Genomic DNA, 24,170 nt, shown 5'->3' on the forward strand with positions numbered 1-24,170 from the left:
CTCGTGCTGAAACTGTCCTTGGGGACAAGAAAGATCAATTCCTTCCACAGCAAATAACCCCCTTCATCTTCCTTCTGGGTGATGTTCCTTTGGTGATGTCTCCTGTTGATGTCCCCATCCATCCTGTGACATCCTGAGCAGTGCCTGCCTCCTGCACCCTCAGATCCCACCCAGCTCATGGTGGTCTGGGTGGGGACACAGTGGCAGGAGGGGACAAGTACACAGGTCACACTGTTGGGATAGAAAGAAAGTAAAAGAAACATATTCTGAATCTTATTATTTTAGAATTATTTTAGAATTAGAGGTAAAATAAAATAAGAATGTGGAAACATGTAAAAGTTTTACCTTGTAAAGAATGGTGCTTTGTTGGGAGTAGGAAAGCTGTGTGGTTATGTGTTTGTCTCCACACTAACAACACCAGTGCCTTTTCCCAAAACACCAGCAAGTTCCCAGGTCATGGAGTTGGCTGATACCTTTGGGGAGGTGGTCCCCAAGTCTGCAGCTCCCAACAGCCCATCCCAGCACCTCCATCCCTGTCCCCTGACAGGAACATCCCAAGAACTTCTCCAGCTCTCCTCTGGAGCAGCACCTGGTGTGGCTCCTGCCTGGGGACCGTGCCCACGCCCCTGGGGACACAGCCCAGCTCCACACATCACCTTCAGCCTCTTTCCTGGGGCAGGTAGCAGGGGGCTTCCCCTGCCTTTTTTTCTCACTCTTCTCATCCCTTTGAACCTGGAAAGCAGAAAGAAACTTCTTTCCCCTGCCAATCCCATCTTCAAAGCCTGAGCGGGGTCCGGTGCTGGCACAAAGCTCACCATTGTCCCTACCTGGGGACAGGCTGGGGAGGAGGCCAGAGCACAAAGCCCGGGCAGACCCTACCCAGCCACCCAGCCAGCAGGGAGATGGCCCAGGCCAACAAAAGCATCTTCTGCTGCCCCCAGTCCAGAGAGGGTGAGGGAGGGGGCCCGGGGTGCCACTGAATATGAGCTATTGTCACCGAGAGCACGGAGGGACCCGCCAAGGGGATCAAACGGCCCAAGCCTGATCTGGAAGGGGTGGGGTGAGGGGGGGACATCCAAAAAAGCCCTTGTCCCTCTTCAGATCTCTCCTTATCTCCCCTGGCTATCTCCTGGGCTTAGCCTGGGTGTACTTGCTCGCAATTACCTCCTCCAAGCCAATCAGGCGCCAAGCACAGCCCTCGGTCCCCTTGACTGAGGTGATTTATAAATGACTCACTGGCTTATTTGAGCACAGACCTCTGCACACCTCCTCGGGAGCACCTCTCTGCCGGGGCTGGCGTGGCACATCTGCAGCTCCCCTCAGCAGAATTGGCCCTTTCTGCCTCTCTCCGCCCGGCCAGGCGCAGGTAACGCAGCTCCAACAATCGTGCTCTTTGTCTGGGTGGGCGTGGGGGATTTACACTCCAGTTGCACAGCCACTGGGTGTGAGTTTCAGTATTTGGAGAACTGGTACTTCTTTTTTTTTTTTTTTTTTCTTTTTTTTTTTTTTCCTTTTTTCTTCCCCCTTCTCTTTTTCCCCCTCCTTTCGCAAAGGGGATTTACGGCAGCAGATTTACTCAGGAATTAGCAACACCAGCCATCCAAGGGTTTGATTTATGAAGAGAGGCTGGAAGAGCCAAATATGTGAATTAATTATTGCTAGAATAAATCCTGCCATTTTATACCGCCTGGCTCCCACTGAGATCTGTGGGGGGATTTGTCTGCTATAGGAGAGGCAATACTGCTGAGGGACCCTCTGGTTCAGGGTCCTTGTTCTGAACAGAACTTTCAGGGCACAGGACAATGTCAAGTGGTCCCTGCCCCGAGGATGTTGCAGCCCAAATTCCACTTTGCACACACCAGGACAGCAAGAAAGGATGTGGAGCTCAGAGGGCAGTGGTTGAGGAGCAGTTACTGTGCACAGGAACCCATCCTAGGGAAGGGCTCCTTGGGCAGATCCTGGTGGGATGGATGCTGGGGCAGGGATGCTGTGAGCACAAAACCAGATTAGGAGGGAACTTTAAAGCTGGAAATGAGAAATGCTCCCAGACTGAGACCTGTCAGAGCAGGGGCTCCAGCTCCTCCCAGTGCCATTTCATGGGATGCTTGGGTCCAGTTTGGGCAGAGTCCCTCACATCCAGGCAAAAGAAAATATCCCACAGGCAGCTCCGTTGCGGAAACTGCTGCTCAGGCACTAGGATGCTTTCTGCTCTGCCCTGATAAAATTTGTCCACACCTCATTTGCAAGCAAGCTGAAAAACTTAGCTGGAGACCTGTCCTTCCTTCCCTCGAAGATAAGTCCTTGGGGTGACATTTGTTCCCAGCAACACAGGATTTCTGCCCCAGGTCAGAGATTTCCAGTAGAGAAATGTCCCGTCCTCTGCCTCTGGGGAGGAGGGAATGGGTGAGCCCAGAGGGGTTTTTCCTTCCCTAAGAGTGAATCCACCGGGGTGGGAAGGGTGTGCAAGGAGGAAGCTCTCAGCAGGCACCCTGAGCTCTTCTCAGGCAGTGCAAGAATGCTGCAGGCTGCAAACTTTTTAATTCCTTGGGCAGTGCAGCACCCAGCTGCCCTTCAACGGGGGAGGGCGAGGGCTGGGGCAGAGGAATATGGAACAGAGAGGGATGCTGAAGTTTCAGTTCTCCCAAATGCCCTTCCCAGCCTTCCTTTCTCCCCATCCCAATGTCTCTGTGTGCCAAGGGGAGCAGAAAGGGCAGGATGGACGTGCTGCTTTCCAGGGGACAGACTCAGGTTGTGTTGAGGTCAGGCAGCCCGGTCCCAGCACCACTGTGCCAAGCTCAGCAAGGTGACACCACGAGGGGACTGCTAGGGCTGGTGGCTTTCAGAGGATGATGATGATGATGGGGCTGTCCCCACACCCCAGGCCAGGCTCTTGCTGCCTCTCCCCAACCCTCCCTCAGCTCCACACAGCACTGGATGCAGCTACAAAAGTGAAGGAGAGTTCGGGTGGGGTTGGGGACAAGTGGGTTAATCAAACAAATCACAGCAAGAGTGGCCCAAATCTGGGTTTTTTTTACCCGGGAGCTGGTGCAGAAAAGATCCCCCCTTGTCCACGGGGTTTGCTGCATTTCCAACAGCATTAAAAAGAGCAGAAAGCCAGGCTGCTGAACAGGAGCGTTTTACTTAATAAACACCCTCGGAGCCAAACACTTTGGCTTCACCTTCAGTAGCTGGCAGATGCCTGCAGATCTTATTATTCTGGTTACCAAGTGCAGAGCTAGTTTGGTTAGAAACTCGTGTGAAGTGGTACATCAAACATTGGCACCGGCCCAGCAACGGCAGAACAAGAGCAGAGTGCAGGGCTCCTGCCCGCTGCTGCCCTGGTGGCTTAAAACCAGAAAAGTGCCATCTGCCTCATGGGAATCACCTATTTAACACTCCAAATATTTAATCTAAACAAAAAGGAAAAAAAAAGAAAATGTTGATTTAATACCTGCCTGCTCCATGCAGGAGTGAGGAAGGGGAGGGCTGCTCCCCAGGGGATGTTGGAGCCCAGGCTGCAGCACGGGGATGGGGAGGTGGGAGCTGGAGGGAAGCAGAGATGTCTCCTTCCCACCCCTGCACCTCTGCACGGCTCCTTCTGTGCCTCCACACGGTCAGGCAGGGTTGTTGGCACCTCCCAGCACCTCTCTCCCTCCTTCTCCTTTCTCCCTGTCTCTGGCTTTTATTCCAGCAGCCCTCCCGATGGTTCCTGCATGATGCTGGTGGAGAATGGACTGAAACAGTGATGCTGCTACTGAGCTTTATGGACTCTGGCACTTTGCCTTCTCTGAGGCTAAAATTTAGGATAGGGTATTTCTCATGACTGATTTTCTGCTCTCTTAGCATCAGTCTCCTCCATTTCCAAAGGGCAGAGGTTAAGAAAAAGTTAAACCCCGTGGCCAAATGCTGTGTGTGTTCAGTGCGTGGCACCGTGGGTGCTGAAACCCAACCACCTCTTCCCCTCCCCTGGATTACAAGAGAACACGTTTTTCCCACTGTCTGTGTACAAGAAATGTAAGACTGTGGATGTGGCTTTACCACTGCAAGGTGCTTTCTTCATGAAGCAGCTCATTTGTAGATGAACCCTGTGGCAATTCAGAGTTAAACCAAAATTAATTCGGATCCAAGCGCTTCTAACCACAAGCAGAAAGGTGGTCCTGGCCAAACACCTGAATGTGCTGACCTGAATGTCATCAGGTCCTTTGCTCACCAGCTCCTGGTGTCACCCATCAGCCAGACTCAGTCCTGGCCAGTCCCTGGTGCCAGGAGGTGGGAGAGAGTGAACAACCTGGGAGCACAGGGGCGGATCTGCTGGGCTGATTGGCGCCCGATAGCAGAGCTGAATTATAAAACATCCTTTTGAAATACCTGAGCTGACTGACAGCAGAAACCTCCCTTTCCTCCTTGCCTGGGTGCTTTGAGAGCCCAGCTCGACACCAGAGGCGTGAAAGGGAGAGGGAAGTGGGTGTGCAGTGAGAGGGTGAAGTAGAGGTCAGTCTGGGGGAGCACCCGGTGCTGCAGCGCCCGGCATGAGAGCATCCAGCACCCAGCACCACAGCACCCACCACTGCATCACCCAGCACTGCATCACCCAGCACTGCATCACCCAGCACTGCATCACCCACCAAAGTATCACCCACCAAAGCATCACCCACCACTGCATCACCCACCACTGCATCACCCACCACTGCATCACCCACCACTGCAGCCATCCTGTCCTTCCCCACGCCACATCCCGGGCAGGAGGAATTAGCAGAGGTTTCAGGGGAGGAGGTGATGGGTTCCTCACCTGACCTTGCAAGACTTGGGCCCTTTCCCTGCCTGGCCCCAGGGCTCCCATGGCACCTGTGAGCAGGAGGCTGGGAGTCACAGCAGACCCTGAAGCTGAAGGCATTGATTGAGAGGAACAGGAGTCAAGACCTTGACCCGGTGTCGCAACCAAACCCTTGCACCTGTGCCTGTCTTCTCCAGGCAGACCTGGGAATAGAGGAGAGTTGTTTTTTGTCATTCCTTCTTGGGCAATGGAGCTGGGAGAGAGATGTTTTTAATGAAGACACACCAAGGATTTGGAAGGTACCAGACCTTTGAACTCCAACAGCTGAGAAGCAATAAGCAAGGAGGTTTGCTCTGCCTTGTGCAAAGAGAAGGGGGGGATGGAGAGGAGGCAGACAAAAGAGGGGAAAATATTGGCAGAGCACTGATTTTTTTTCTCCCTAAAATGAAGCAGAAGCATTCCCTGAATGTCCAGCTCTTGCACAGAGATGTATTTGGGCCCCTACATCACTCATAAGGCAGTGATGAGACTGCTTGCCCACTAAATTTTGACTCACACTCCTTGACCTAGAGCCCCTGTGCCAGCACAGCAGTGGCTTTATGCCAATGGCTCCTATCAACAGTAGCCAGAAACTTCAATGTGACTTTCCTCTTCCCAAACACTGCTATCACCTGCAAAAGGACAGGAGATAAGAGCTCAGTAAATGCATTTGCAAGATGAACACTGGGAAAAAGGTCAGTGCCTGGCATGCACAGGTGGGTTTGAGTCTGTCAGGGCAGGGATCAGCCAGGGATGAGCTGATGTGGCTCTCAGCTGATGCCCTCCTGGGACAAGAGCTTTTCACCCACATCACATTCTTGGAGTGAAGCAGCTCTGCCTTCATTAATTGCTTGCTCCAGGCATTACATCCCAGTTATGTACTCAGTCTGGGACTATTTCTCTGAGACCCCAGGCTGAGCAGAGGTCAAACTTCACATTTCTCAGCATCACCCACTCCAGTCATCACATTGGAGGAATGGGCTTCCTGGCCAGCTTGTAACAGGAGCTCTGCACTTGGACCTTTTCCCCCAGACCTTCACTGGAAATAAATGTTCCATCCTGGAACAGAGCTCTTGAAAAACCTGGTCCCTGCAACACAGCAACTCTGGGGCTCTGCTTTTGTCTCCTCCACACACCTCGCATTGCTTCGGCGTCCTGCCGCAGCTGCAGGATTATTTAAACCAGCTCTGCAGCTTGCTGTGGCCTTATCCCATCAACACCAGGACAGCTGGGTTTGCCTTTTGTTCAAGGAGCAATGACACAGCTCATTCTCTTTAATTCCAAAATCTCAAAGGTTTAACCTGCTGTTTGATGTAGGGCAAGGCCAGTGATAAGCCAAGGCAAGAACTTGACTCCGTCTGAGACGCTGACATCATGAGCCTGTTTGTTTAAGATGGAATTTAATCATGGGGATATTTTTCCCTCTATACTTGCCTTGTTTATTATTTTTCCTGATCGCCAGCACTTTCACTCAGCGGGGGAAATTCATTAAAGAGCTGTGATATAATTGGCTGATTCAGTCTGTCTGATGGCAGGCACAGTGCTCAGCAAGTGATAGAGTCGAGAAATAAAGCTGAGAGAGACTTCTCACCCCAGAAACTGGGGTGGGCTCATCACCTCCTGCTCAGTCTGGACCTGGGCTACAAAATATTCACAAGGGAGAGCTGGAAATCTAGAGCAGAGTTATGGGGAAAGGCTGGATGTGCTGGGAGCCTGCTCAGCATCGGGATGTGGGAAAACTGGGGAAGGAGGCTTTATCAGAGGGGCTGCTGGAATCAGTGTAGGGACTGGGAAAGAGCTCAGGACACTGATTAATCGTGGCCTGCACCAATCCTCCAACAGTAAAGCTACAATAAAGCTTGTCATGGCTCTTGGAAGGGGATCACTAGCTGAAAAGGAGCAACAGGGATGGCAGTGTGTGCATGCCCTGGACTGAGACCCTGGTGATGCTGGCAGAGGGACACAGCTCCTCCTGCACCCATCCAGCCCTCCAAAAAGGGGCTGGGGTCCCTTCCAAGTCAGTGTGGGTGCAGATCAGAGCCTGGAATCACAAACACACCATTTTTACAGCAAACTGCACTTTTTTTCCTTTGTCATCACCAACGTACCCACAGCAGGAGTGGGGTGGGTGACCTCTATCTCCAAAGCCATCAGCTCCTGTTTGCACAATGATCCCATTGACCTCAACCATCCCCAAAGTTTCAGCTGCCTGCATCACACTCTCCTTCCTGCTCTGGACTGCTCAGCCACTCTGCTACACATTACTCATCTCCTCCAGTCCCCACTCCAAGCTAACTGCTTATTGGTGAAGAGATGGACATTTGGCTCCTCCTGGTTCCACTGAACTGGGAGCCAAGGTGTGCACTGACTTCAGCTGAGCTCACAGGGCCAAGAGAGGAGAGAAGAGGACAGATATCCACCCAAATCCCTCTGTAAGCTCTCAACAATCTGGATGTTGTTCCTTGGTATCTTCTCCTCCCTGAATACTCCTGTGTTGGGCAATGACCCACTTAAATACACGCCATGCCACAAATAATTACCAAGATCCTGGTTTTACATCTGACCACTTCCTCCCTCCACCCCCAGTCTCTCTCTTCATCATGATTCTCCCCTCTTCCCTGGCATCACTGGTCACAGCAAAATAAGGGCTCTCTGGGGTTCATCATCTTGCTCTGCTGAGACCCAGATACTGGGCAGGACCAGTCCATCCAGATGTTTTAGCATCTTCATCACTCCACTCAATTACCAACGGGTATCTTTCTGCACATCTCTTCCTAGAATAAAACAAGGACTCATCCACAGCCTGGCGTGGCGAGGGGGAATCAGGGATGCTGAATGCAGAGGGGGCCCCTGGGCAGTGCAGGACACCTCGTGGTGGCCACTTCCATCCATCACGGTGCCAGCGGCTACCACTGCAAACTGTGTCAGGGCTGCCCAGTGTTGGAAAGTCTTGCCAAGCCCAGCAGCAGATGGTGAAACTGAGGCACGAGAAAGGTCAAGTGACTTGCCCCAGGCAAAAAGGCAGTCACTGCCAGAGCTGAGATTAACACCCATGCTCATCTGCAGACAATCCGGGACGCGCTCCGGTCCCCTCCAGCTGGCACCTCTCATTAGCATCACCTCAAAATAGATGATGGAAAAACCTCCCTGTGCTGGGGAGCAGCAGCCCCCAGAGCTGGGAGAAGCCACTCCCAGGACCTGCCTCTGCGCCACGGGGAAACTATTTAGGGTGGAGATGTTCAGGGAGGGCTCCCAGACGCTGGAGGTGTCCGGTCTGTTATACCGCAGGTGGGGCCAGCTCTGCTCAGCTCTACTCACATTCTTGGCTTTGCTTCTTCTCTTTTTTTTCTTTTTCTTTTTTTTTTTTTTTTTTTTTTTTCTTTTTTTTCTTTTTTTTCTTTTTTTTCTTTTTTTTTTCCTGGGAAAAATTTCAATGCTCCAGAGATGAACCACACCAGGCCTCGCTATGCCATCGAACGTCCTGCCTATTCGGTCAGCCTCTTCGATGAAGAGTTTGAGAAGAAAAACAGAAGTTACCCTCTTGGGGAAAAATTGAGAAATGTTTTCAGGTAATACAGAATGCTGGGGCAAACGTAAACCAGGTTGGGTCTGGAATTAGGATATAATTCAGACCTGGGGTTATAGTTCCCCTTTTTATCCTGGGAAACCTTCTTCATGATCTTTAGGGCTTTGATGGATGAAAGGCTCAGGAGGAATGCAAATTGTGCTGAAGCAGGTGAAACTGGTTGCTCTTTTCACTGCCTCAGCTGCTAGGCTGTAAGGCAAAGCAGTGAAACAGCTGGCAGAAAGTGCATCTGGGATTTGGGGTTCTGCTTTCCATGGGGTTTTTTTAATAGTGAAAAAAAAAGTGCAGTTGGGGATGTAGGTATGGGTGTCTGGATTATCTCTTTAAGCTTTCTGGCTGAGATATCCTTTTATCAACTTTCTGATTAAAGCCAGTGCTGACTTCCCTTAAAGAGATTAATAATCGTGCAAATAGTGATTGATAACCTTGCTGATCACTCTCTTGGAAATCTAGCTCCATTCCTTGGAAAAAGGAAGGCAGGAATATAGGAAAGAGAGAACACATCAGCAGGCAGAGATGTGGGGTATTGCATCTATCAACCCAGAAGCAATCTCCTTCTTTCAGACACACTGGTTTGGGGTTTTTTTGACCAAGCACCTCAAAAAATTCATCTTTGGGCTCTGTGCAGCTGCCCGAGGACCCTCTGAGCTGTGTTTCCCCCCTACAGCTCTCTTATCCTCTATCTGAAGGGTGTCAGGACATGGGGCAGGCAAACCTCTCCCTCTGCAGGTTCTCACTGGGGACTTCCCACCAAGCCACCAAGGTTCCCCCATGGTGTGTGCATCTTATTGACTGCAAGATCCTTGTACTGGAAGGGAAAAGCTGTGCAGCAACCCAGGGCTCAGGATTCTGGTGGGGGAGAGAGGCTGAGACATTCCTAGCAAGATCCTTCCTTGTTCCCTTGCTTGCTCCCTTCCCAGCTCACTTGCTTCCTGCCTTCTTTATTAAATTTGCTTGGTTTTTTGTATTTTTTTTTTCCTCTTCTCTAGATGTTCAGCTTCCAGATTCAAACTCATCCTCTTCAGCCTGTTCCCCATCCTGGTGTGGCTTCCCAAGTACAAAATCAAGGACTACATTTTGCCTGATGTTCTCGGCGGGGTCAGTGCAGGGACAATTCAAGTGCCACAAGGTGAGATGTGATGGCTTTGATGACTTTCTGGGTCACTTTGCCAGCTCCAGGTGACAGCTGGGTGACAGTCTGGGGATTGGGTGCATAAACCCCAAACATAAATGATAAATATTAAAATAGAAACTCAACCTCTGATCTGGCTGCCCCTATACATTCTGTGGTGCCCTTCTTGGAGCTGCTGGGTGAGCAGGGCAGGGTGCTGATGCCAGCTGCACAGAGATGGGTGACAAATATTTCTGTTTCCCAGGGATGGCCTTTGCCCTGTTGGCCAACCTGCCTCCTGTCAACGGGCTCTACTCCTCCTTCTTCCCCTTGCTGACATACCTCTTCCTTGGTGGCATCCATCAGATGGTGCCAGGTAAGAGCAATTCTCTGCACAAGGCAGCCAAGTACTGGCAGGGAATACTCAGTGTGTGCCTGGATGGAGATATTTGGGTGGTTTTGGTCCATCAGAGGTTTGAGGGATCCCTGGTTCTGGCTGCACAGGAGGTTCTCACCCCAGTGTCCCTCCACGGGGCTGCCTGTGGTGATGGGTTGGGTGGCTCAGTCAGGACAATCTAACCCATCCAAATGCCTTCCAGGGACAGGATGCTCTCTAGAGAAAACTCCTGACATCACTGTGTTGTGCTGCAGGTACTTTTGCAGTCATCAGCATTATTGTTGGCAACGTCTGCAATGAGCTGGCTCCAGAGTCAGACTTCCAGTACTTCAACCACACCACTAACGAGACCAGAGTCAACACCACAGCCCTGGAAGCAGCCAGGCTGGAGATCTCAGCCACCTTAGCCTGTCTGACAGCCATCATACAAGTAAGGACTGGCTACACCACATCTGCTGGGTCCTCTGGCCAGAGCTGACCCAGGTCTCTCCCAGGAGCAGAGCTGATGTTAGCAGATGCCAGAAGCAGCTCCACTCCAAGTTGGGTGATGCCTCAGAATGGAGGTTTGGGGGGGGGGATCCCACCCCAGTTTTGCTGTGAAATTCTCCAAACTGGCCCAGGGTGAAGGCAGCTCCTGGGGCAGACTCACAGGCAGTGGTGACAGCCCAGGACAAGCTGCAGCTCTCCTTTCCCCATCCATCCCTGCTCCAGGACAAGCTGCAGCTCTCCTTTCCCTATCCCTGCTCCAGGACAGCCTGTATCTCTCCTTTCCCTATCCCTGCTCCAGGACAAGCTGCAGCTCTCCTTTCCCCATCCATCCCTGCTCCAGGACAAGCTGCAGCTCTCCTTTCCCCATCCATCCCTGCTCCAGGACAGCCTGTATCTCTCCTTTCCCTATCCCTGCTCCAGGACAAGCTGAAGCTCTCCTTTCCCTATCCCTGCTCCAGGACAAGCTGAAGCTCTCCTTTCCCTATCCCTGCTCCAGGACAAGCTGAAGCTCTCTTTTCCCCATCCATCCCTGCTCCAGGACAGCCTGTATCTCTCCTTTCTCCATCCCTGCTCCAGGACAAGCTGTCCATCCCAGGGCTGGGTAACAAACATGCCCCCTCTCCTGGCAGAGCCACAACATGGGCACGCCGGGCTCTGCTCCTCACCCTTCCCAGGAGGAAATAACCCTACTAACCCTGTGTCTGTTCTCCTTTAGCTCTGCCTGGGATTCCTGCAGTTTGGCTTTGTTGCTATCTACCTCTCAGAGTCTTTCATCAGGGGCTTCATGACAGCAGCAGGGCTGCAGATCCTCATCTCCGTGCTCAAGTACGTCTTCGGCTTGAGAGTCCCATCCTACACCGGGCCCTTAGCTATTGTCTATGTAAGTGGGTGCCCTGCACCTCCCACCCCCCCAGGGACCACCCCACCCCATCACTGCCACCCATGCAAGGGCAAAAGGGCTGGGGGAGAAGGAGAGGGTGGAGGGAGGGGGAGTAGAATCGTAGAATCGTGGAATTTTCAGGGTTGGAAAGGATCTTTAAGGTCATCTTGTTCCAACCCCCCCTGCCATGGGCAGGGACACTTCCCACTGGATCAGGTTCATCCTGGTTCATCCTGCACCATACCAGGTGCTGATATTTAGGTTCCTATCTGAGCCTTTGCCTGCTGGTTTCCAACTAGAAATAATGGAATGGGTCTGGGATCTGGGGAGAATATCAACTGTGCTGCTGTCCAGCAGGAGTCTGGCACAACTATTGACAAGGGAAACTTTTCCTATGAGCAGCTTTACCCATTCCTGAGCTCTCCTGCATCTTCCACAGATGCATCCCCCACGGATGCATCCCCCATGGATGCAGCAGAACGGGGTGGTTACTGATTCATAGAATCATAGAACTGGCTGGGTTGGAAGGGACCTCAGAGATCATCAAGTCCAACCCTTGATCCACTACTGCTGCAGTTACTAGACCATGGCACTGAGTGCCACATCCAGGCTCTTTTTAAATATCTCCAGGGATGGAGAATCCACTACTTCTCTCCAGCCCTTCTCTCACCCTACAGAGCCCCCATCCCATCTCAGGGTGTTTGCAGTTGGTTCTGGTAACAAACGTTGTCCATTGTGCTGTCCCCATTGTTCAGTGTTCCCCATGACACCTTCTGCTCTTCTCTCCCCTTTAGACATTCCTGGATATTTGTAAAGGTTTGCCCAAGACCAACTTGGCCTCTCTGGTCTATGCCTTGGTCAGTGCTCTGCTCCTGATCGTTGTCAAGGAGCTCAACCTAAAGTACATGAAAAAGATCCGGATGCCCATCCCCATGGAGATCCTCATTGTAAGTGATGCATCAACCATCCCTTGGACCTTCCAGGAGGCAGCCTCCCCCACCCTTATCTTACAGCCCTGGGACACCCACTGCTGCTTCCTGTAAAGCATCTATACAGTCATTATAATGCCCCACACACACAGCTTGGGGTCAGAAATTGGACCATCCTCATGGAGGAGACCCCTGACATCCAGCTCATCCCACCTGCATCCTGGTGATGCTTAGGATGAGGAATAGAACTCATTCTGGAGAGGTTCTCTCCTTTCCTAGCCCAAATCTGGCACTCATTTTCTACAGCCTCAGGAGCACAGCAAGTTTGATGCTTCTGGCCCAGCTCCTGCTCCCTCTGCTCACTGCTCTCCCATTCTCTGTACTTTCAGGTCATAGTTGCAACTGCAATCTCTGGAAGCTTCCACATGCCTGAGAAGTATGGCATGCCAGTGGTAGGGAAGATCAGCATGGGGTAAGTTCATGTGCAGGTCTGACTCAACTTCCAGACCATTTTCCTTCCTCCAGTTCCCTCCTGTAGCCTGGAAAAGCCATCACTCTTCCCTGCTGTGTGACAGTCCCCTTGCTGCACCCCGTTGCACATCTGCCACCCTTCCACTCGAGCTCCCCACGGTGTAGACACCAATTCTCTCATTCCCCAGCACCCAAGCTCCTCACCCACTTCACCAGGGTCCCAACTGCTTCCCACCCTTCCTCCTCTGAGTGCAGGTTCCCAGCTCCCTCCCTGCCCCTGGTGACCAAGTGGAAGGAGATGATGGGCACTGCCTTCTCGCTCGCCATCGTGGGCTACGTCATCAACCTGGCCATGGGGAGGACTCTGGCAGCCAAGCATGGCTACGATGTGGACCCCAACCAGGTAATGCTTGCTCTGGGAGGATGCAGCCAAGGACCATGCCCTTTGCTCTCAGGGCATGAATGGGAAGATTTCTGCTTGAAACAGAGGTGCTGGCTCCAGGCACGCAGCTCCCAGGGCAGCTTGCCACGGGAAGGTTGGAAGGATGTGGCTGCTCCACCTCCCCTGAGCTGCAGAGAGGCTGGAAAAGGGAATTGAGCCTTAGGATGGGCTCTGCTTTGCCCTTCCTTCAGACCTAGGGCTTCAGCTCAGAGCACTGGGCACAGGCTGCATTATTTGTGAGAGCACAAGGAGGCACACGGAGTTCTCAGTGAGCAGGGAAAGACCTGGATTCCTGGTGTGTCACCCAGATACTGTGAGAGGCAGGACATTAAATAATCCTCTGCTGTCATCACTGGCACGGTGGCAGCTTTCAATAACATCCACACATACCACATGGAGCCCTGCCCTTAGTGTGTCAACAGATGACAACGTGTTTATGTGGAATTGTGCTTCCAGGTTTCCCTGCTGCACCAGAGCCCATCCCAGCTCTTAATGGAAGGAAAGGGTCTGGGACACACTCCAAGGGAACCCAGGTCCCTTCCCTGGCCACACAAACCCCAGACATGGGTACCTTCATGCAGTGGCAGGGCAGGATGGCCACCTCTCCTTTCTGATGTTCCCACATCTCCACAGGAAATGTTGGCGTTGGGCTGCAGCAACTTCTTTGGATCCTTCTTCAAAATCCACGTGATCTGCTGTGCCCTCTCCGTCACTCTGGCTGTGGATGGGGCAGGAGCAAAATCACAAGTTAGTATCCCCTCCTCTCTTCCCTCTGGGACTCTACTTGACCACACTTGCCAGGCTGACATCCCTGCTGGAGCTCCTGAAGCTCCTTACACCAGAGCTTCAGGCTCCTGTGGTTAGAGCAGAATTCCCCCATCCCCATTTTGTTCCCTGGATGATCCTCTGGATTGCTGACAGATGGAGGGCTATAAACCTGCATTCCTTGTCTGGCTCCCCTCACTGAGCAGGGCTCCCACATGAAGGGATTTTGGGATTCTCTGTCAGATCTGCAAGGTCCCACCCTGTTCCTCAGCCATCTGCTGCCACCCAATCCTGCAGGGACCAATTGTGCTGCTGGCTGGAGCAGGAAAGACCCCGAGGGGCTTTAGGTGTTTGCTGGAACCATTTCTTTTGGGTTTTTGGTTTTTTTTTTGCAGGTGGCAAGTTTTTTTGTGGCCTTGGTGGTTATGGTGACCATGCTGGCCCTGGGGATCTACCTGGAACCTCTTCCAAAGGTAAGACAAACATCTGTGCAAACAGCACGGCCCTTGCGCCACCGACTCCACGCCCAACCCGAGGCACAGCTTTGCTCCAAAAAAACCCCTGGTGCAAACCCCTGAACAGCACAGTTTGTTCCTCACCCGGGGCCCTGCCTGCACCCAGCCTCTGGAAATGGGAATAGTCTAAATTATCACGCTCAGACCCAAGGGAGACCTTTGTGAGCATCACTCCAGTGCTAAGGGTGCAGGCAGCCCCAAGCATCTGCTGGAAAACGGGGCACATCCTGGCTGACCCCATCCCCTCTCTCCCATCCCGCAGTCTGTCCTGGGAGCCCTCATTGCTGTGAACCTGAAGAACTCCCTGAAGCAGCTGGCAGACCCCTTCTACCTGTGGAAGAAGAGCAAGCTGGACTGTGTGAGTGCTGGGGACAGGGGGAGGCACCTGCCTGGCAGCTCAGCCCAAGGCTTGGAGGGTGCAGAACAGGATTTTGGGGAGCAGGAGAGCACCGGGAGTCCCCTGCAGAGGGTGAGCTTCACTTTCTTGGGGTGCTCCATCTGCCAAGCCCTCGTTGAGGAGGTCCAGAGCAGAGGTGCAGCTTTTCCTGCCCTGCTGAGCACTCTCCTGCTCGGTGCATGTACCAGAGAGGTCTGAACTATTACCTGCTCTGTTCAAATGCCAATCACCTGCAGGAGCCTGTTTGCCCAGAACTAGCCAAACCGGCCCTGCTCAATATCTAGGAGTCATGACTTAAAAACTCAGACAATAGCCCTCCAGGGTGAGGAGAGCCCTTCACAGTGATAAGGACTCCAGGCACTGGTTGATGTATAAACCCAGGCAGGGGGTGCGGGGGAGTGAGAACGGAATTTGGAAATGTCTGACATAAAAAGACACTGTTTGAACAGGACTCCCAGGGCTGAGTGGTGTGTGTGGACACAGAGCCAATATCCTGTCAGGTCCCCTGACAGGGGGATCCGACTCCTTGCAGGAATCAGGAGCCCAAAGGGCCTGACCTGAGCCATCGGGAGCTCTCCTAAAATTCTCCTCAAAGAGGTCTGGAGAAGAGATGGGGAAGCAGTCCAGGGGTGTCATCATGATGTGAAGGCACCACAGGGTGCTACAAAAAAAAATGGTCCATGCTGAGGATGGAGCTCAGCCAGTAAGAACCAGCAGAGAGGGAAAGACACCTGAGCACCTGTCAGGAATAGTTCATGGTGCTCTCAGCCCATTCCTGACTGGGTTCTGGTGGTGCCTGGAGTGGGATGGAGGGTGTGGGTCAGCTCTGGCAGGTGATGTGAGGGCAGGTGAAGTCACTGCCCATTATCAGGGCTCAGAGAAGGGAGCACAGAGCAGCCCTGCGGGGTCTAAAGCCCCCAGCCCGAGGTCCAGGCAGTGGATTGAGTGGAGATGCATGGTGCTGCCCAGGGGACACCTTGCCACAGTGACCACAGAGCTCTCAGACACCTCTCTGGTGTGATTCCTCAGTGCCCTGAGGCACAGACCCATTGCCCAGCTCTGATGTTTCCACTGAGCTGCTGGAACACCACCAGCAACCTCCAAGAGCAGGGAGTGTGGAGACCAGGAAGATGCCAATGGAGTGAACTGCAACCCCCTGACCTTAATCTCCCTGGAATTTGAACCAGATTCAGCATCCTGTCCCAAAATGGGAACACCAGCCATGGGTGATGTCAGGCCATGGGTGTTGATTACCCCACATCTGGTTTTGTTTCAGCACTGCAGGGATCATTCCACAGACACAGCCTCAAGTCTGGATGGGGGGAAAGCCCTGACTTGCCGTTTAGAAATTAAGATGTTGGAAGTTATCAAAGTCACCCTGGTTTGTCCAAGGTCAAAGTTAGGTTTTATTAGTCTTGTTAATAAGATCCTAATAACCTGATAACAATTCTCAGAGGGCATGTTTATGTGCTCAGGCAGGATTCAGTTCAGATGGAGGGAGATGCTCGAGTGCTGTTGTAATAAAAACGATGAATGATGCAGAGGTGGAGCAGGTTCCCTGTGCTCTGTCATCAAACCTACTCTGTGCTCAGGACATTTATAGTAGGTGCTCAGATGGTTTTCAGAGAGATGCTCATTCCCATCTGAAGGGCTCCAACTGACAGCAGGGGTTTTCCTGGGGCTGGGAGCAGTCTCTGAGCAGCAGATGTGCTGACCTGCAGGAGCCTTTTCAGATGGGCTGATGATGCTTTCTGAAGGGACTGAGTGGTGGGAGTGTTCACTCAGCTGTGAAGAAAGGCACTGGCTGCTTTTAGAGCTGCAAAACCGGGGCTGCTGGCAAGCTTCCCAGCAGTGGTGTTTCACACAAAAGCATGCACTAAACTGTGTTATTAGAATAGCTGCAGAACCCAAGCCCTCAGCCTTTTGATCCTCAGCCGTGTAGTTCTTTCGGGTCCACCAGAATCTCAGCACAGAGCCACCTTCCATCCATCACTCCAGCCCACAGCAGAGTTAAGATGACCTGGCAAGCTCTTCTCTTCCTGCAGTTGGTCTGGCTGGTGAGCTTCCTGTCTGCTTTCCTCCTGAGCCTTCCCTACGGAGTGGCAGTGGGCGTGGGATTCTCCGTGCTGGTCGTGGTTTTCCATACCCAGTTGTAAGTACAGCTCCCCAGACAACAAACCAAACGAGGAAGGGGAATCTCCCAGTGGCAGAAGAAAGGGACAAGATGATTTTTAGACCCGACCTCTGGCCTGTGCGTTGAAGGAACGCAGAGCAGGAGCCTGGGGGAGTGCAGGTGTCCTCCCCGGAATGTGCAAACAGGACTGGCAGGAGCTAATTTACTGCCTGCATTCCCACTCCTGCAGCCTTGTGCACATCCCAAGGCAGGGGGAAGGCTGAAGGTATTTACTGCAGCAGGAAAAGCTTACTTGCATAGTTCCCAGCAGAAAAATCCTGCTCATAAGGAGCCTTGTCTATATCCAGAGACCTTTGGGGGGGGGGGGGGGAAGTTTACACATCAATTTTTAATCCATCCAAGCCTTTTATTAATATTTCCCAGTCTGGGATCTCAAACTGCTGACTCGATTTTGCCTTGTGGACACTGCAGGGATGAAATCTTAAAGCAGGTTTTCAAATCCTGGTATGGAATGTGAAGCAAAGCAGTTTTCTTCCCCTGTAACACTCACTCTGCCTCTGGTCTCTTTCCCCCCCAGCCGTAACGGCTCTGCCCTGGGCCAGGTAACTTCCACTGACATCTACAAAAACCCTAAAGCCTACAGCAAGGTAAGAAGCAGCTAAAGCACCCTCAGAAAAAATGTTCTTTGACACCAAAAACCCAAATCCAGGTCTCTGTCTCTTTCCTTGTTGCTTTTTGCAGGGGTGGCAGGAGAGCTGTGACCTTCCCAAGCTCCCGGCCACCCCACACAGCCCCTGTCAGGCCTGCTTTGAGCTCTTGTCTCTCCTCCTGCAGGTACATGAACTTAATGGGATTAAAATTGTGACCTACTGCTCACCACTGTATTTTGCCAACTCAGAGATATTTCGCCAGAAGATCATAGCCAAGGTGAGTGATGCTCTCTGCAGTTCTGCTTCCAGCCCTTGCTCTCTCCTGTATTGCCACGTGGGGACAACTGAGCCCAGGATGATGACAAAAGATGCTCACATCCATCCTCTACTCTTCCATCCTTTTCTCCCTGCTCTTCCAGATCATTTGTAGGTCTCATTTTAGAGGCTGTGCCTTAATCCTGGCAGGCACCCTCCTCCAAGCTCTGCCAAAGCAGTCGTCCTGCAGGCACCCTGAGTGACTGGAGATGTTTGGTTGTCATTAGGGTCACCTCAGACTGGCTGGGAAATAGCAGGAAAGAAAATCACGGCCTCTGAACAGACTTTTTCAAAGAAAACTCTCTTTTCCACAGACTGGGGTGGATCCTGGCAAGGTGTACTTGGCCAGGAAAAAATATGTGAAACGTCAGGAGAAGGGGACAGCACAACCACCAACCCAGCTGCCAAAATTCCTACTGAGGCAGAACAAGGTAATGCAGTTGGAGTTCCTGTGCTGAGGAGCCCAAGTCCCCATCAAACAGCTTCTCTTCACACAGAATTTTCTTCCTAGCCACATTTACCACCTCTTGCCCAGCTCCATCCCTCCCAAGAGCCAAAACCTTAGGATGCAGGAGAACAGGAAAAGGCTGGGAGCATGAAAGCCATGAAGGTGGCTAGAATGGAAACACTGTGGAACAATTTTCTGGGAACTGGGCTTGCCCTCTTTCTCTAAGGATGCATCTGTGTCAGTATTTCAGTTCAAAAGTGCCCTTTTGAAGCACATTTCCCAGTCGTTTCAGCTCTGTTTGGTTTGCACTGCTGAGCAGTCTTGAAGCATCTGAACAAATTAACCTGACATCCTCTAACCCCAAGTGGCCCCCAGTCCAGCACCAGGCTGGGGTTAGTCCAGATTAAATCACTTTTTGCCACTGAAGACTTCAGGTGCCCTCAGGGGGCAGGATCTCACCTTGTGCCCTGCCCTGACCCTGCATTTCTGCTTTGTTGTAGACTTTATCTTTGCAAGAGCTCCAGAAGGACTTTGAAAGCACCTCTCCAACAGACACCAACAACAACCAGACCACTGCCAATGGTGCCACCATCTCCTATGTCACATTCTGTCCCCCTGCCAATGGTGCTGAGCAAGGGCACAGCCCCAGGGAGCTGGGCAGCACCAGGACTCTGCAGGGAAGCACTTTCAGTGTTATGCCTGCAGCAGATGTGGACCCCATGGTGACAGCACCACCTTATATCAGCTTCCACACCATCATCCTGGACATGAGTGGGGTCTGTTTTGTTGACCTCATGGGCACAAAAGCACTGGGCAAGGTGAGTTCTGTGCCAGCTACAAACACAGCCAAGAACCATAGCACCCAGGTACCTTCTACCCCCCTGGGCTGCTCAGATAAAGATGTTCACCCTCCTCAATAGGTTTTTGTGTTCCCCAGGACGTGTGTGAAGCCCTGGATGAAAGACTTTGCAGCTCAACACAAACCTGGAGCAGCAGAGTTATTAATCCTGTCTCTCCCCTCTCATCTCTTCTAGCTGTGTTCCAGTTATCAGAAGATTGGGATTCAAGTGTTCTTGGCAAATGTGCATGGTAAGAATCCATGAAGAACACCTTTCCATGGGATCTTCCCCCATTTATGTGCTCCTGACAGACAGGAGATCTTCTTTTGTGCTCTCCCTGCAAACTGTGCTAGCTGTCAGCTTTTTGTTAGCCCAAGCCAGAACACGTGAAAGAACAGAGGAGAGGAAGGGGAAACACTGTTTTCTGTGGGTGAAAATGGTCCTTTCCTTTGGGAAGTCATCTGCTTGGAACATCTCCACATTCAGCATGGAGAAAAACAGATCCCTAGGCTCAGATTTCTGCAGCCAGCCTGCCTCTTCCCTAGGCATCCCAGCCTTGGCTCAGCTCAGAGAACCCCTGTCAGCCACGTGCACTTCCAAGAGCTTCTTTCTTTGGTTTCCTCCTTGTTCATTTGCTTTTCCTTTCTTCAGCCCAGGTGTACAATGACATTAGCACAGGTGGAGTCTTTGAGGAAGGAGGCCTGGACCCAAGCCACATCTTCCTGACCATCCACGATGCTGTTTTGTTTGCACTGGCAAACATCAGAGAAGTTGCCCACCCCCCCATCTTAGAAGAGGTAAATTTATTCCCCAGCTTTTCTCCAGCTCCCAGGAGTGCTCTGGGAGGTTTCCACACTGTGTCAGCACCAAGCAGGAACAACAAAATACTGCACCTCACAAAATCTCAAGTGGCAAAGGTCTAAAGGCAACAAAATATGTCACCTGCTAATTCTCAGGTACAGGCCAAGTACCTCCTGACTGGATTGATTGCAGTGGGAATGCAGAAGGGTAAAAGTCTTCTGCAAGCCTCTACCTGGGAGATGAATGTTTTCCAAGCCTGGGAAGCCCAAGGTTCTCTTCTAGCACTGTGCCCTCAGTTTGGGGTTGGCTGGAACATGCAGCTGCACATCCAGGCAGGATTTGTCCCTCAGAAATAAAGGCAAAGCACTTGTCTGTCCTTGAATAGCCCCAGCATCCATGAATGATTCCCTTGGTGGGAAGAGAAAAGGCCAAGGCAGGAACGTGGCACATGCTGACAGTCAGACAGACAGTTTCCCCAACCATGGGTTGGTTTATTGCCTGGTAATTGGAGTAAGAATGAGGGCAGTGTTAGCCCATTATCTCATGAAAATAAGTTAAGTTATCTCATATCTTGGCAGAGAGCTATGTAAATACCAGCTCAGCCAGAGGAGATAAACAACTGGAGTAGGATTCCTTCTATGCCCTTTCTTCCTGGGCATTTCCCTTTGAGCACGTGTGGAATTTTAAGCCTGGGTTAGCAATTTTTTGGACATTCCTTTCAACCCTGCACTCTGCTAACCTGTGGAATTGATCCTTTTCTCCACAGAGGCCCAATCAGACAGAACTCTCCATCTATGATGAGTCTGTGGACGAGAGCACTGCAGAGTTCAAGAACCTGGAGGAGGTGAGTGCTGGTGCCAGGGACCACTTCTGCAGCTGTGGACAAAAGGTGGAAATCAGGAGTCCTGGTTGGGATTGATTAGGTGGGAAGTCTCCTGTGCCACTGCCAGGGAAACTGCTAGAGACAGTAAAGCTTTGAGAAGTTAGTTGCAAAAATAATTTTATATTTATGAGGAGCTTTGGCAGGCACCTGGATGAAGCAGCAGGTAGGATGGCCCATGGGGAACCCTTTCATCTGCTCTTGGCCACACAGCTCAGGTTCCCACTCAGACCTGTGGTCTCCACACACTGGGGTGAAGCTGGAAATCCATAGAATCACAGAACTGGCTGGGTTGGAAGGGACCTCAGAGATCATCAAGTCCAACCCTTGAACCACTACTGCTGCAGCTACTAGACCATGGCACTGAGTGCCACATCCAGTAATCTAGGTTTCTTTCAAGCCCCAAAGAAGGGGGAGTGGTCAAGTTTTTCAACAGAGACTTGGTTAATGCTGAAATGATCTGCACCCACCAAACCCAGGTCCCTGGGAGGAGAGAATTTCCAGTGCCAACCATCCCCAGCCAGACTGGATGGAAGGGCTGGAGCTCCTGGTGGTTTCTCTGGATGATTGCTGGGTTTGTGCCCTGGCACCAGCCCTAACCCAGTGTGCCTTGTGTGCCCTTTAGGAGATGTTTGGGAGCATGTTCCACTCAGAGACCCAGACTGCTCTGTGAGTGCTGAGGGAGCAGCAGCGTGCAGGCAAATCCTCCTGAACAGACTCCTCCTGCTCATCCCTTCGGGAAGAACTGCACTTCTGCCAGGGGATACAATAAATCTCCAAAGCAAGAGGCCACCCCACCTCTGGGACTGATGAAATGCTCCCTCCTTCCTGCTCTGCTCCTGGGAATTGAGCAATGGACTCTGGAGCAGGCAGCAGAAGGCCAGGGAAGCAGGAACTGGGGAAATGCCATCCCATTAATTACAGAAGAGAAGGGAGTTGATTTGGAGGCAGGTGCCCTCTCACATGGGACCATCCCTGTTGCCAAGTGCTCTCCTTTGTCCCACACAATCTCCCCCTCCTGCACACGCTGGCATTACAAAATTTGGGCACCCTCCCCCCCCCTCTTCTTTCTCTTCTTCCTTTTCCCTCCTCTCTCTTTCCCTGATGAAGTGAAACACCAGCAAACATTTAGAGCCATTCAGGGCTTGGATTCAGGAGCAAAATCCACCCTTGGAAGGTGCAGCCAGGTGGCTCTGCAAGGGAACTTTGCTCTAAGATGTGCACTGACCTTTGGGGTGTCTGCACCCCCCATGTCCCTGCGTGTCCCTGTAGCACCCCCTCTGCCTCGCCTGGGACCCAGAAACCCCCCAAAACCCCTGTGCACCCCAGAAACCACTGCCTCAACCCAGTGCTGTATTCCTGATATCCCAAAGCCCGTGGCACTCTGCCTCAGTAGGGCTACTTTCTGGATTACGTTATTTTTTATTATTATTATAATTATTATTATTAACAGGACCAATCTGTAACCAGAAATCAGAATTCCTTTTCCCTGTGTGCTCCATGCACACACTGCCCTGCCTGCCCAGGGGGCTGAGTGGGTTCAGGAGAGCCAGGCTGCAGCTCAAATCCCCTCTGCAGATTTTTTAGGGATGTTTCTGCACTTCAGAGAAGGCTCTCAGAATACAAACAGCACCAAAGTATTCACCCCAAGGGTGTTCTGACTCTTCCCATCTTCTTGTTGGCTGGAGCAACTGAAAGATTTAGGCCAGAACACAGATGAGTGCTTTGGGGAAAGATGGTTTGGGTTTGGGGTTTTTTTTCCCCAAATTATTTTGATCACAAGTAGCAAATTGAGGGACAAGGAAGGGAGCCCCTTCTGCACACTTTCCATGATGCCATCAGTTCAGAGCAGTAAAACTGGAACTGGAGTGTACTTTGTGACCCCCTGTGCTGGGCAGGGCTTCTGATGACAAATCCTCAGCTGGTCACTTGTGCAGCAAGAGGCAACTCTTGCACAGTATCTGATATTTCCAGTACAATCTTTGATGATTTTCATGAAAATCCACCACAGACTGATGCTACCAAGGACCATCTACCTCTCAGGCAATGGAGCCTTCCTCACTAACCCAGAGACAGACAGCTGAGATCTGAATCATTTCTAAAACTCTGACATTCTTTTATATTTGAGTGATGCTAATAACAACTGCTATTTTAGTTTCCTTTCCTGATGCCTTCCCTTCTTACCCAGTGTTGATGTTGTGACAGCAATGACAAGATGACAATATAAAGCCTGAAAAATCCAAGTGTAGAACAAGGGTTAAAGGGACCCTTTTTTCTGCAGTGCATTTCAACTTCAAATATGGCTTTTATGAAACTAAGGTTATAAAAAATTTAAGATAAAGACACACACTGCTTTGCCTTCAGCTGCAATGGAAACAATTTCCTTTGTTTGAATTTCAAATCTTCCTACAAAGCATTTCCAGCACTGGGATAAAACACAGGAATCAACAAGAACAACTGAGCAGCAATGGAAGTAAAAGTGGACAGTCTGTTATCTTTCCATGAATGTTAAAAATAAAGAGTGGTCTTAATAATGCAAGAAAATTATATTTTAAAAAGTTATTTCTATTTTATTACTCCAAGATATTAAAAATATCAGCAAGCTTTAATACAGAGTTTGGAAGCACAAACACATCACTGAGCTGACTCACCAGCAGATTGCCAGAAGGCTTTCTGGGGAAAGTGGAGCTTTCCTACAGCTCCCAGCTGTCTCATTTTTAAGGAAAATACAGCTTCAGGAACCATTCTAGTGACAACCATTAAAGAAAACATCAGGACCATGCCAGTTTGGTTCTAACACCTCATTAACTAAGTCACCATTCCTCTACCTCAGGTTCTGATTATGTTGTGCAGCAGAGAGCAATAAAACCAAAGGAGTTTAGTTAGTTTCCAAAGAGTAAAACCCACTCACTACTTGTTATTTCTTATTTTAATCTTAGCCAGCAGTTATTTTCCCAGAACCATGTATAGCTTTTTCTATAATGTAAAATCAAGAGGTTAATTCTTAAAAGTTACCTTTGAGGGTGATTACTCATGGTCCTTTGTTACTGCCTAAGTGCTCCTTTTATGTGCTCGTTTGACAAAAGCAAAAAAAAAAAAAAGAAATTGGTGCACGGGAAGAAGAAATTACCCTGCTAATCAATATTTCTGTATCTCTGAGGAGGCATCACCTTAAACGAGGACAATTCCCATTTCCAGTTCTTCATTCAGGGTTAATTACAAGAGGCTGATCCCACAGTCTCCAAGCCTGGCATGCCAAGCAGATGAAGTCTCAGAGCAACAGTCCATGTATAAAAAATAGATTTTAT

At 51.0% G+C, this 24,170-nt stretch overlaps 1 protein-coding gene across 1 annotated transcript; it reads left to right on the forward strand.

Moving 5' to 3' along the window:
- The first annotated feature begins 1,222 nt into the window (after positions 1–1,222).
- SLC26A9 (solute carrier family 26 member 9) lies at positions 1,223–22,234 on the forward strand. Its single transcript, XM_071768276.1, has 21 exons — positions 1,223–1,366; positions 8,256–8,382; positions 9,389–9,528; positions 9,776–9,886; positions 10,162–10,337; positions 11,112–11,276; positions 12,071–12,223; positions 12,595–12,677; positions 12,932–13,079; positions 13,752–13,865; positions 14,279–14,356; positions 14,661–14,756; positions 16,841–16,947; positions 17,507–17,576; positions 17,764–17,856; positions 18,209–18,325; positions 18,843–19,160; positions 19,377–19,431; positions 19,833–19,978; positions 20,749–20,826; positions 21,488–22,234. Exons 2-21 carry the CDS (start codon positions 8,258–8,260, stop codon positions 21,533–21,535), a joined length of 2,421 nt encoding a protein of 806 aa, XP_071624377.1. The 5' UTR covers positions 1,223–1,366; positions 8,256–8,257; the 3' UTR covers positions 21,536–22,234.
- The last annotated feature ends 1,936 nt before the right edge of the window (positions 22,235–24,170 follow it).

Source organism: Heliangelus exortis, chromosome 25, assembly GCF_036169615.1.
Source record: "Heliangelus exortis chromosome 25, bHelExo1.hap1, whole genome shotgun sequence".
NCBI lineage: Eukaryota > Metazoa > Chordata > Aves > Apodiformes > Trochilidae > Heliangelus > Heliangelus exortis.

Excerpts from the sequence above, each read along its gene's own strand:
- SLC26A9 (XM_071768276.1), top strand. The coding sequence starts at position 8,258 with ATGAACCACACCAGGCCTCGCTATGCCATCGAACGTCCTGCCTATTCG. Across the intron at positions 12,678-12,931 it reads GTAGGGAAGATCAGCATGGG|GTTCCCAGCTCCCTCCCTGC; the intron begins GTAAGTTCATGT and ends CTCTGAGTGCAG. Across the intron at positions 13,866-14,278 it reads GGGCAGGAGCAAAATCACAA|GTGGCAAGTTTTTTTGTGGC; the intron begins GTTAGTATCCCC and ends TTTTTTTTGCAG.